At 47.4% G+C, this 13,703-nt stretch overlaps 1 protein-coding gene across 2 annotated transcripts in view; it reads right to left on the bottom strand.

Moving 5' to 3' along the window:
• PRKCD (protein kinase C delta) overlaps positions 1 to 13,703 on the bottom strand; it is a 110,811-nt gene that overhangs the window by 23,905 nt on the left and 73,203 nt on the right. For both annotated transcript variants that reach the window (XM_075321768.1, XM_075321769.1), the window contains exons 2-6: positions 10,172 to 10,294; positions 4,539 to 4,738; positions 4,399 to 4,459; positions 1,273 to 1,432; positions 1,139 to 1,170 (exon numbers count right to left, since the gene is read on the bottom strand). In XM_075321768.1, coding sequence (XP_075177883.1) covers positions 1,139 to 1,170; positions 1,273 to 1,432; positions 4,399 to 4,459; positions 4,539 to 4,738; positions 10,172 to 10,286 — 568 coding nt within the window. In that variant the 5' untranslated portion in view covers positions 10,287 to 10,294. The remainder of the gene's footprint in view (positions 1 to 1,138; positions 1,171 to 1,272; positions 1,433 to 4,398; positions 4,460 to 4,538; positions 4,739 to 10,171; positions 10,295 to 13,703) is intronic.

Here is a 13,703-nt window from a genome sequence, read left to right as displayed (position 1 = left end):
TGGGCTTTGCCCTTGCTGCTCCGGCAGCGCCTTGTTTTGCATGTCGTGTCCCTGCCTTCGGTGAGCTCCTCAGGACCTCCTCGGACACACCTTGTTATTGAAGCACATGTGCGCGGGCACCGCTGTGCTACTCTCGTGCCATGTTTAAGTGACTTCTGTTTGGGCACACGTGCGTGGGCGTCGCTGTGCTTCTTCGTGCAACAAGTGCACCGAGCTGTAAGCCCCGTCCCATACAACCCTCACGGGTTAGGGCGAGCCGGTGTACGCAGTTTGTCTGTTACGTAACAGACTATCGTCAGCAACAACCCGCTCACTCTCTAACGGCCATAGCAGCGGTCCCCTACACCGCACAGTGGACCTTGACCGGCGGAAGCTGCCTCTTCACCATCTTGGCACGCTTCCCTGGGTCCCCCTCGTAACACTTAAGTATGGACAATGTATAACGGTGATCATAAATGCTGGTACTCTGGATGATTAGATATAAGCACTCTCTAAGGATATGTTCACATGCAGCTTTTTTTTTTGTGCAACTTATGCTCTCACTGTGCACTAGATTTCAGAAATCTCATGCACTCGCTTGTTTTTTTTTCCTGAACACATTTGAGAATTTTAGCAGTTTTTAATTCTGCAGCATACCAATTCTTTCACCAATGGTATTAGCAATGAAAAAGTGAAACCTTTATCTAACAGCTACACTATTGGTGGAAGGAAGAACATTTAGGCCAACCTGCCGGAAGGCCGATATTACCTGGTGTCCAAAGTCGTAAATAATTTGACCGATGCACGTTGCTGATTAAAGTGATCACCTCCAACATGCAGAGTATATATAACCTCGAACTCATAGGGTTAAAAGGGTCTAAATAAATTGGTCAGAAATGCAGCGATAGGACTCAAACTCCAGATAAGGTTGATACATTAAATTAGTCTCAGCTCATCTCAACGATGCAAGAAATCCAAAAAATACAGTGTTCGGGTACCCTAAAATCTGATCATCTTTTCCAATAATGCACATCTCACTAGTATAATAATGCAGCTCACTGAATAATATCAGTTTCCTCAACCTGCACAATATTGTAGAAAGAGTTCAAGATATACAGAAAGCTGTTGAGATAAGTAGGAGGATATTTCAGCAACTTACGCCTGCATTTGTATCCTTGTTTGTTCAAGCCCCTGGAAGAAGAAGAAACCAGTGATGAGACCCCGGCAGTCGTCCATATAATCTGTCTCACATTTTGGGACCTTCTGATGCTAACGGAGGAAAGGTTTCCTTACCACACAAACTCCTTACAGACCGAGCAAAAGGTTGGCTGGCCAAAAAACGTGGCAATGAATTCATGGTTCTTGATGTAGTGTATTTTGGCCTGTTTGATGGCTCCCCTCCGCCTGTTGATGGTGACGAGACCTTCATTTTCGCGCACAGACTGTTTGCAATCTGTCAGGAGAGAATAATGAATGCGATGAGTATATCCAGGGCCGGCGTCAGCACCCGGCAAACCCGGGCAAATGCCGGGGCCCTGGAGAGCCGGGGGGGCCCACTCGGCCTCGTCAGTTCTCCTGTCCCTTGGCCGGGGCCCACTCGCCTTTACAGTTCTGCGGTCCCCGGCCGAGTTCCGGGGACCGCAGTCCTCGGCAGCAATCTGCGGCGCCGTCACTTTAAGGCGCGCAGACATCCTCGTTTGAATTTCATCTGTGGGCGGAGCTACCGCCTTCTCAGTCCCACAGATGAAGGAGGCGAGCTTCTGTCCGGCGCTGTGTGGGCCCCCTCTCCACCGTGACCTAATCGGGTAAGTGCCCTCCCCGCCTCCCCATTATAGGCCCCGGTGAGCTGCTTCTACCCCCTGGATGTATGCCCTGGCCCCTGCCAATGCCCCCACCCGCCGATTCCGCGGGTGTGGGCCCCGCCGAGCCGCTGGTGCGGGCCCCGCCGAGCCGCGGGTGCGGGCCCCGCCGAGCCGCGGGTGCGGGCCCCGCCGAGCCGCGGGTGCGGGCCCCGCCGAGCCGCGGGTGCGGGCCCCGCCGAGCCGCGGGTGTGGGCCCTGCCGAGCCGCGGGTGCTGCCAGTGCCGCTGGTGCTGTCCCCGCCAAGCCGCGGGTGTGGGCCCCACAGAGCAGCAGAGTTGTGTGCATTTGTCTGAATGTAGCAGAGTTGTATGTGTTTGTCTGAATGTAGCAGAGTTGTATGTGTTTGTCTGTATGTAGCAGAGTTGTGTGTGTTTGTCTGTATGTAGCAGAGTTGTGTGTGTTTGTCTGCATGTAGCAGAGTTGTATGTGTTTGTCTGTATGTAGCAGAGTTGTATGTGTTTGTCTGTATGTAGCAGAGTTGTGTGTGTTTGTCTGTATGTAGCAGAGTTGTGTGTGTTTGTCTGTATGTAGCAGAGTTGTATGTGTTTGTCTGTATGTAGCAGAGTTGTATGTGTTTGTATGTAGCAGAGTTGTATGTGTTTGTCTGTATGTAGCAGAGTTGTATGTGTTTGTATGTAGCAGAGTTGTATGTGTTTGTCTGTATGTAGCAGAGTTGTGTGTGTTTGTCTGTATGTAGCAGAGTTGTATGTGTTTGTCTGTATGTAGCAGAGTTGTATGTGTTTGTCTGTATGTAGCAGAGTTGTATGTGTTTGTCTGTATGTAGCAGAGTTGTATGTGTTTGTCTGTATGTAGCAGACTTGTATGTGTTTGTCTGTATGTAGCAGAGTTGTATGTGTTTGTCTGTATGTAGCAGAGTTGTATGTGTTTGTATGTAGCAGAGTTGTGTGTGTTTGTCTGTATGTAGCAGAGTTGTGTGTGTTTGTCTGTATGTAGCAGAGTTGTATGTGTTTGTCTGTATGTAGCAGAGTTGTATGTGTTTGTCTGTATGTAGCAGAGTTGTATGTGTTTGTCTGTATGTAGCAGAGTTGTATGTGTTTGTCTGTATGTAGCAGACTTGTATGTGTTTGTCTGTATGTAGCAGAGTTGTATGTGTTTGTATGTAGCAGAGTTGTATGTGTTTGTCTGTATGTAGCAGACTTGTATGTGTTTGTCTGTATGTAGCAGAGTTGTATGTGTTTGTCTGTATGTAGCAGAGTTGTATGTGTTTGTCTGTATGTAGCAGAGTTTGTGTGTGTGTTTGTCTGTATGTAGCAGAGCTGTATGTGTTTGTATGTAGCAGAGTTGTGTGTGTCTGTCTGTATGCAGCAGACTTGTGTGTGTGTGTGTGTGTGTGTGTGTGTGTCTGTAAGTGTATATGACTGTATATATTTGTCTGTTTATATGTATTTTTGTGAGTTTGTCTTTAAATATGTATATGTTTGTATCGGTGTCTGTGTGTGGATGGGGCCCACTGGGACTCTTCCGCCCGGGGCCCACAAAAACCTGGAGCCGGCCCTGAGTATATCCCTTAGTCCAACCACCTCTGGCCGAACCGGTGACAAATAATCCCAGCCATAACCCTAGAAAAAGGCAGACCCTCCTGAATTTATAGTGCTTGTCTGCAGTTGCGCTGTAGCAAAATACCAAAAAAAGGTGAAAAAATAAAATAAATGATGAAAAAAAAAGTCAGAAGTAATAAATCATCTTAGAAAATGGTGTCAAAATGCATCATAACCAGGCAACACAAGCGCGAACACTCTGCTATCGTATCCTCAGTGTCTGGCAGACAGTGTGTGCTGCACAATGGTAACATGCAGGCAGGCGGCATACTGACCCCTCCGATGCACAGACATGGTACCCTGTATGAAAACTCCAGCAGAGCTGTCCTAGGACTGTACTCAGCATTTACAGCACACGGACTGAGGACCTGCTCTGTGCAACGGAGGGAGGAGGCAACGCTTCGAAAGGGAGGGAGACGAGCGAGTATTAAGGGAAATGCAAAAAGAAAATACAGAAGTAAAGGATGCACAGGCTCTATATTTATCTCCAGTATTTACTACCAATGCCATATACTAATGTCAGGGCGTCAGGAAACAGGCCTGCCATTCCTGCCGGCGCCCTAGGAACACGCGTTTCGCAGATGGATCCATATAGGATCCTTGCTATAAAAGCAGCGCTGCTATTGTCCATTTATCTTTCACTTTTCTATACATCCCAGCCTCTATATAGGGAAATAGCCTCTTATTTAACCCTTTACTTGTCCAGTCTAATGAATTTCCATTCAATCCCAAGAAAACATTTTGGGTTCAGCCTTTCTGAACAGCAATGATACAGTATATATTGTGCACGGCACCAGTCCAGCTATAAAAGAGTTACTCCAGAGCGTGCGGCGTCCTCCATCCACTTCACACTAATCGCAGAGCCAAATGCGAGGTGTGAGGTTGTCTGCTGGGAGAGCGCTCACAGGAGACACAAACCACAGCGCAGCTCATCACACATGGACGCTCTGCTCCACAAACACCACACATTCTTATAAAGTGACCTTAGGATGACGTACCCATGTCCTCAAGAAAATACTGCACTGACATCAGCACTTTGCCCTGGGGCTGCAGGTCCAACTGCGAAAAGATGGAAGGTTCAGACTACAATCTTACCAATGGAACAAGGTCATTACTCGGCTGCGTTATCTTTACATACCCAGAACTCTGATTTTCCATTTCCTTTCTTGCAGCGCTCGGCAAGCAGAGACACCCCAACTGTGGCTTCAGAGAGGGGCTCCTCAGCTGCCTTCATAAGCACAATCTGAATCACCCGACCCTCGAAGATGTGAGCATCAAATGTAGACTTCCAGTCCGGATACATGGTGGGTTTCTTCTGGACAAGTGTCTTTCCTCGCTCTGTAAAATAAGGGACACAACGCCAAATTGATTAACTGATCCGACAAAATTGGGGCAAAAGTGTAAAATAACAAAGTGACCATTACCTGTTGAAGTCCCCACTCCTGCACCCACTCTTAGGTGGGTGCACACAATCAGGGTTTGTTGCATTTTGGAGAAACAGTGGATGGGATTTATAGACATGTCATGCCCACTGTGCTTCTTTCCTCCAGTGTAAACAGACATACGGCACAGCTTTAAGAGCCGTGAGTGTTCTCTGCAAGGAGAACAGAACAGAAGTCCGCAGCGGTCCGAACCCTGATCGTGGGCACAGGCAGCTGCGGTCTTGTGACGCCCTGGCAAAACCATGTAGTCTCACACACACACTTAGGCCCCCGCATAACACCATCCCTCACAGGGTTACATACAGCCGACCTGAAACCCTAGTCACCCCTCCCTCAAAGAAAGACAAGCACACCAGTGGGCGGGACCAAGCAGATGGAGAACGCCCACCTAGTGGTCTGGAGAGCCCGGGGCGGGAAAAGAGTCAGTTGACGTTTGGAGTTCAAGTGTAGAGCTCAAGCTCTAGTGGAGTGGAGGAAGGTGAAGGTCTTAGTGATAGCAGAGGTGCCGGGGATGGAGCCCTGGTGCATTGGCTAGGTGGCAGACGGTGGTCAGTGTCTAGCAGGAGACTGGAAGACGGCTGCCGGAGATTCGAGGTGGACCGGGGCAGGGTTGGAGCCCACCGGTACCGACACCAGAGAACAGACCCGGAAACCGTGCACAGAGGGGGTACTTGGACCCTGAAGCCAGGACCGGAACCAACAGCCTAGCTAATTAACCAATTGAGGGCAGGATTATAGGTCCTGTCCCAACCAAAGTCCCAAAAGCAGACAACCACCCGCCGAGGGAAATAGGGTATCCGCAAACACCCATTGAGATCCCACGGGTCAGCGTCAGCGGGCACGACTTCCAACAATAGTACCGGGAGGGGATTCCTGTGTTCCATACCGGGAAGTCCAACACTACACAACACAGTGCAGAGGAAAGTAACACAGACCACCAGCCCAGGTGGGGGGGGGGGGGGGGATCAGCCTACACCCGGACGCGGCGGCCGGCCACCAGCACCTTGGTTAAGTACTGGACTTGTCTGATTTCTTTAACCGTGAGTAAGCTGAAACTCCCTGGTCTAACCAGGCGCGCTGGCCCCTGCCATCACCGTCCCTTGCACAAAGTCACCGGGTCCCGGGGCAACCATCCCTACCCACGGAGGGGTCAACAACCAGCTGCCATCCCATCGCCCCGGGTGTCCCACAGGAGCAGCGGTGGTGCTGTACTTCACCACACACTGTGGGTGGAGTCAGTAGCTCTTGTAACTCCATGTGACATAATGCTTTTGTCCAGGCATCAAATATGAAGCAGTGGCCATATCTCATTTTTCATACTCTACAGCTGAGATTTACTCCATAGTCTTCATATTACAAGCACTGTGCAAACGTACGAGCCAACACAGGGGAAGGCTATAACCACTGTAACTGAACAAACATTAGACCATCCCTTGAACAGTTACCTCACATGCACAGGAAAACAAAAAATAAAATTAAACATATTCTAAAAAGGCAACAAAGCCAACACAATGGACTCTGATCAAATAGGTGTCAGAATGACGCCCTGGCAAAACCAGGTAGTCACATATAGGCCCCCGCACAACACTGTCCCTCACCCAGGTAACACACAGCCGACCTGAAACCCTAGTCACCCCCCTGTAGGGCAAGACAGGCACACCAGTGGGCAGGACCAGGCGGTTGGGAACCCCTACCTTGGGTTCTAGTTAGCCCGTGGCGGGAAAACAAACAGTTTTAGTTTGGAGTTCCAGTGGAGAGGAGTGTGGGCTGGACCTAGGTGTAGCTCCAGCAGAGGAAGTTCAAGTTGAGCGGTGCCAGGGTCGGAGCCCTGGTGCCTTGGCTAGGTGGCAGACGGTGGTCTCCAGCAGCAGGAAACGGGAAGACAGCTCGGCAGATCCGAGAAGGACAGGAGAAGGGTTGGAGCCCACCGGTACCGACACCGGAGACCCGACCGGAAACTGTGCACAGAGGGGGGTACTCGGACCCTGAAGCCAGGACCGAAGACAGCGGCCTAGCTAATTAACCGATTGACGGCAGGATTATAGGTCCTGTCCCAACCTAAGTCCCGAAAAGTAGACAACCACCCAACGAGAGGGATAGGGCCACCGCCAGGGCCTGTAGATCCCACGGGTCAGCGTCACACGGGCACGGCTCCTCAGGCACACAAGCCGGGAGAGGACTCCTGTGTTCCATATTGGGAAGTCTGAACACACAACACTAGTGCAGAGGAAAGGATCGGCGACCACCAGCCAGGGTGGGGGACCAGAGTACAACCGGCCGCAGCGGCCGGCCACCAACACCTTTGTTTACCAAAAGACTCGTGTGATTTCTTCCAGCAAGAGTAAACCACTCTCCCCCGGTCTATCTGGGCGTGCAAGCCCATGTCAACGTCATACCCTGCACAGAGACATTGGGCCCCAGGGCAACCACCCCTACCCATGGAGGGGTTAACATCCAGCTACCATTACATCTCCCCCCGGTGTTCCCCACAACAGCAGCAGTGGTGTCCCACTTCACCATACACTGTGGGTGGCGTCACGAACATTCCATAAACAATCCCGTATAAATACGTCCACCTTTTTATTCAGAGTGTCCGCGTGACCCCCGGGTCCGGGCGCCCCCCTCGAGCCGTACCGTAGGCCCCGGATCCGAGCAGCGCTGGCTGCTGGCACGGGGGCGGCACAAGTACACCGATCAGTCACCACATTAAAATCACTGACAGGTGAGGTGGAGACTGATCATCATATGGTAAGGGCATATGTCAAAGGGTGGAATATATTTTGGAGCGAGTCAGTTTGTCAAATCAATGTTTTGGAAGCAAGAAAAAAAAAAATGGACAAATAGAAGGTTCAAAGCAACTTTGACAACTGCCAGACAATTGGGCCAGGGCTTCTCCAAAAGTTGCAGAGGATTTCTGGTATATAGTGGTTGATAGTTACTAAAAGTAGTCCATGAAAAGACAACTGGTGAAATGGTAAGTGTCATGGGTGCCAACGGCTCCTTGATGAGGAATGGAGAGCGAAGGCGATTCAGCCTTGTCAGATCCTAAAAAGTGGGAAAAGTGCATTGCTGGCTGTGATAGAAAAGTGTCTGCACTGCAGATCTCATGTACTCTGCTACTTAATGAAAGAGCAATCAGAATGTCTGTGATGAATACTGTCCACTACCGAAAGTGAAGTCTTTTGATCAAAGTAAAAAAATGTTTATTTTAGCACTTATACTTTCTATTTTATTGTAATATTTGTTTTTACTTTCTATAACAAATAAATCAGTTACCGCTATAGAAGAATCAAGCACTGTGTGTTCTGTTAATACCGTATATGCGCACTACCAAAACTGTGCACATGATCATCAGAGCATAGGCCAGTTTAAAAGTAGTGGACAACCTCTTTTAACCAAGTAGGCCGCTTCCTTACACCATTCTGGCGTTTTCACATTCTTGCATGCATCCTGGTGTGTATATATATTACGCTATAGGAGAGGCTGATAAGTCTTTGACTTTGTGATCTTTTTTTGTTTTTATGTGAACGAATGTTGCCAATGGCAACAGTGTTCTACGCACGCGGGAAAACAAAATGGCAGAGTCTAATGGGATATTCACAGCAACTGAGAGCAGTGAAGTGATAAAATTATTGTTTCTGCAAAGAAAGTCCACGCAGGATATTCATGGTGATCTGTCGCAGACATTGGGGGATCAATGCCCTTTCTATTGCCCAGTTAAGAGCTGGGTTGCCAAATTTAAAACGGGCCACTTCAGCTCCAATGATGAGGAACATCCTGAACGACCGAGAGTGGTTGTTGTTCCGGAGATCGTCAATGCTGTGCACAACCTCATACTGGAGAATCCACGAATTTCAGCTAAAGCAATAGCAGACATCATGGGGATTTCCCGAGAACGTGTTTGTGTCGTTATCCATGAACATTTGGACATGAGGATGCTATCTGCAAAGTGGGTCTCCAAATGTTTGACAACAGATCAGACAAGCATGAAAGAGAAAACTTCCTGGTCCATTTGTCAGCGTTTCCAGACTGATAAGAATTTCCTGGATCAACTGGTCACTATGGATGAGACCTGGATTTCTATGACCCTGAAAAAAGGAGCAGTTAAAAGAGTGGAAGCACAGTGGTTCTCCTCGTCCAAAGAAGTTCAGGGTGCAAAAATCAGCCACTAAGGTGATGGCGTCTGTGTTCTGGGATAAGGAGGGCGTGCTGCTAGTGGACTACCTTCAAAAGGGTTCCACCATCAATGCAAGGTATTACATTGAACCTTAGGACCAATTGAAGGCAGCTCTGAAGGCCAAAAAGTGTGGCAAGCTGTCCAAAGGAATCTTGTTCCTGCAAGACAACGCCTCCGCTCACACTGCACAAGCGACCACGGCAAAACTGGCAGAGCTGGGCTTCCAGCTGGTTGACCACCCACCTTATTCACCAGATCTAGCTCCCTCCGACTATCATCTGTTTCCAGACCTGAACAAACACCTCAAGGGTAGCAAATTTCACACCATTTCTGATGCCATGGCTGCTACGGATGCCTGGTTTGAGGCACAACCAAAGTCCTTCTTTTTGCTAGGCTTACAGAACTTGGAATACCGATGTAAGAAGTGTTTTGTCATCAGTGGAGAGTATGTGGAATAAACGTAAAGTTTCACCATCCCATCTCGTTTCTTTCTGGGTAAAGCCAAAGACTTATCAGCAGTCCCTCATACATAAAACTTTCAAGTTGAATACTTGGTATCTAATATCATTCATCCCTGGATTACTGCTCCTTAGGAGGAAAAGAGGTGCTCTGCATCAGTCCTGACACTTTGGTTCCTTTATTAAGGAACACCTGCCAAGCGCGAGCTGATAAATCACAGCGCCTAGCATGACGCCTGGACTAGTGTTGAGCGAGTAGTTAACTGTTCGTACTCTCTATGCGAGTAATGTCGGCTACTTTCATATTTGGTACGAGTAGCAGGCGCAATGTATGTTAATGGTAATTATTCACTAAGTAGCGAGTAACCCGAAAGCCGTACTAGTCGCTACTCACGTGAAAAGTACGGCTTTCAGGTTACTCGCTACTTAGCTAATATTTCCCATTGACTTACATTGTGCCTGCTACTCGTAACAAATATGCGAGTAGTGGACAGTACTCACTAACAGCATAGCGAGAAAGAATAGTCAACTACTTGCTCAACACTAGCCTGAACCTAAAAGTTTTGGGGAAAAAAAAAATAAATAAAAAACAAATAGTCCTGGGAACCCACAAGCAGCCTGGCATCATTAATAATTGACAGTCTGGCATGGAAGGTGTTAAAACATGGGAGACACAAGTCTCTTCTCCTCTTACCTGTAGTGAGGGATTCCTTTACCTTCACGGCACAGAATGGCTGGCATTGTTCAGACTGACCTGGCATAGGTCCCAATTCAAAGGCGTTAAAGCCGATCCGCAGGAAGGGAGCCATGGTGCGCCCTACAAAAGAAGACAGACAATCCACTGAAGGTCAATGTTGTCTCTGAAGGGCAGATGTACGCATATCTATAAACAGCTGAAGTGGCCATTTTCTGTTCCGTTTCATACATTTTTTGGCAAAAACATTCTGTCTCCTGAGACCAGGGGTGCATCAGGTAAATGACAATGGTTGAGCGATAGTTTACTCTGGACAGAATCCTAATGGATAGATGAGTGCCTGCAATAAATCTCCGGGAATAAAATGCTCATGGTTTATATTATAGCTACATAAACACAAGAGTAAAAGCCACTGGAGCATCCACAATACCAGTGCCCAAACCCAGTCACATCGTATACTGCTATCATACAGGAATAGTGAAAAGTAACTAGCTACACCAAAATACACCCCAGGATGGGGACCGGACGGCTGCATTTCTCTACTGCACCACCTGTATATTCACTTTAATAAGTGCAATTGGGGCTCGATTCTCCAGTAGCATTTTTTAAAGCAAAAAGTTGCATTTTCTGCTGAAATGTTGCTCAAATGTTGATATGTTGTAGGATCGCTACTTCCAATAGGTGGCGCTGCGCTAGAGTTTGTCTCCTTTATTGGAGAGACAATTTGAATATTTCCCAGAGGGGCATGGCAGCTATAAGTCCCCTTACTTGGCAGCCAGACTGGCTTGCAAAGTCTCCTTAAGGAGAATAGTGTTCCCCCGTGGTCCCCACATAGCTTTCTCATGAGCCAGATCAGACACCCCATACTTTGCACTGACGAGGGGCAAGCACCCCGAAACACCGTGTCTGAAAATTGGGATTCTGATCTGGCTTATATATCCTGAGTCATATTGCAAAGGATTGTTAAAAATCCACTTGTGACTTTTAGGATCGCTACTTACAATAGGTGGCGCCGTGCTAGATTTTGTCTCCTTTACTGGAGAGACAATTTGCAAGCTAGGGGACTTATAGCTGCCACGCCCCTCTGGGAAATATTCAAAGTCTCCTTAAGGAGAATAGTGTTCCCCCCGTGCTCAAATGTTGTAAATTTGAGCAAAATTTTAAAGGCATCCATAAAACACTTCGGGGGGGAGGGGCGTCTGAAGTAAATTTGGGTAAAAAAAAAAAATAAATAAATGAATCAGATGCAAAAAAAGAAAAAAAACTGGACGACAAGTAACCAACACGGAATAAAACATTAGATAAGACACAATGAAAAACATAAGTAAACTAAGGTGTGGAGATGGTGCATCAAAAACTCAACAGATACTGATTGTGGGAACGTAGCCTTCATGTATACGCGTGCTTAGAGTACCAGCATTTATGAAGAAAGATCTTACAAAACGCAAACTGTCTAGACTAAGATGTGAAAACTGGACCATAACGCAAAAGGAAACAAATGATGGGTGACTTCACTTCTGCATTGTAAAAATCATTTGAGAAATATCTAAAAACAGCAAAACACCAAAAGTATCCTGACTCAATCAAGCCCATCATAACACCTAATGACCAGAAGAGGCATAAAATGAATGGAACCCTGAAGGTGAAAGACGACGCAACATTCTGGAGAAAGTCCCCAGAAATGAACACAAGCTTAGCGCATTCCAGTTATGTAAAAAGAGATCTAAGGGGCCTCATACACAATACGTAGACTGCAGTCAAACAATCGTTTGGCCGGTTAGGCTACTTCCACATTGCATTTTCCCTACGTTTGCTGGTCCCGTCGGGGCATTCGTCCAAACCCCCTTCTCACCCACAAAACGTGTTTCGGACACATGCGCCGACGTGGCCATTGACTATAATAGAGCAAACTGAGTCAGTGTGTGCTCTGTCTTGCACCATTTGTGCACATATACGTTTTCTGCAGGTGGACACGTATATGTGCAAAAATGTTGCAAGACAGAAGACAGAGCAGATGCTGAATCCGTCTGCACCATTATATTCAACGGCCACGTCAGCACATGCGTCTGAAACATGTCTTGCGGGGAAGGGGGGCGGGGGGGGGGGTATCGGACAGATGCCCCGACGGGACCAGCGAACGTAGGGAAAAACGCAATGTGAAAGGGGCCTTATTTGCATAGTAGACATCTCTCCTGACTTGTCCACATACAGGCGCACTCGGCTGTATGATCTGTGAGAAAGCTGCTGCCAAGACTCTTCTGGCAGCGGCTTATCTTCCTTAGAGCAAAATCAAAGAGGTGAGATCCTTATTTTCCCAAACATCATTTATCAGGGAGAATTAATGGAGGCCCCTGTACACATTAGACTTGTCAATAACGGCAAGTTCGTCTGATGTTACTTTACTGAGGACCTTAAGATGGATTCCTGTGTTTTATGGAGCAGCAGGAAGAAGAGATAAAAAAAAAAGTAGCAGCTGTGACAGGATTGCAATTGCTGTTTTTAAATCAGATAAGTTTTTTTATGAGACCAATTTTTGCATATACAGAAAAAAACAAATAGGGAAATAATCAAAACAGCTCCCTTTCCTCCCCATCCCCTCCCCCCCCCCCACCAACCAAGATGAGTCATTGATCACAACAAATATTCACTTTCGTTTTCGCCAAGGCATAAAACATATTCCATCAGCAAATGTTATATCCCAATCCCATCAAACATTTAGGCTAGGTCAAGATAATATTTTTTTTATCCCTCGTCCCTTAGAAACCACTGGAATGCGTATATCACACCCCTCTAAAAAGTATATGCTACTTAGGATAGACCAGCTAACAAAGAGATAGCCCACATCAGTCGCTGGTGCCAGGTTCAGGGTGTCAAGCCAGGGGGCCCGAAACATTTCTGCTACGCCTTCCTTTCCTGATACACACATTTCTCTAATCTGAGAGCGGTAATAATATTAGCAATCAGTTCGCTAATACCCGGAGGTGGGTTATTTTCCAATAAGATGCTATAGTCTTCCGCACCTGGTATACTATGTGTGCAATGGCTAGCTTGTGACTCTCCTGCATCAGAAGTTCCGCCGTGTATCCGAGGCTATACATCAGAGGTCCTCAATCAACCTGTCAGTCATACAGGGTGCATGAGATCCAGTACCTTCATAGTCATGGACAGTTCCACATGAGATTTGTCACAGCTTCTTCTTAGTATCCACTGGCATTCTGCCTCTGTATGTAGTAAGATACTTAAATTAACCCTTTTAAGAAGGTAGCCTAATTACTTTTGTTATATGAATTTTTAATAGCTACATATTAGAAGTAGTGATATAGGAATTTTAATACTCTGTATTCATTATTTTGGATCTACTGCTTTATGGAGAGGGAAAGAGGGGGAAAGAGGGGGAAAGAGGGGGAAAGAGGGGGAAAGAGGGGGAAAGAGGGGGAAAGAGGGGGAAAGAGGGGGAAAGAGGGGGAAAGAGGGGGAAAGAGGGGGAAAGAGGGGGAAAGAGGGGGAAAGAGGGGGAAAGAGGGGGAAAGAG

Source organism: Anomaloglossus baeobatrachus, chromosome 8 (genome assembly GCF_048569485.1).
Source record: "Anomaloglossus baeobatrachus isolate aAnoBae1 chromosome 8, aAnoBae1.hap1, whole genome shotgun sequence".
In the NCBI taxonomy this organism is placed as follows: Eukaryota; Metazoa; Chordata; class Amphibia; order Anura; family Aromobatidae; genus Anomaloglossus; species Anomaloglossus baeobatrachus.
This window is presented reverse-complemented; position numbering and strand designations above follow the sequence as displayed.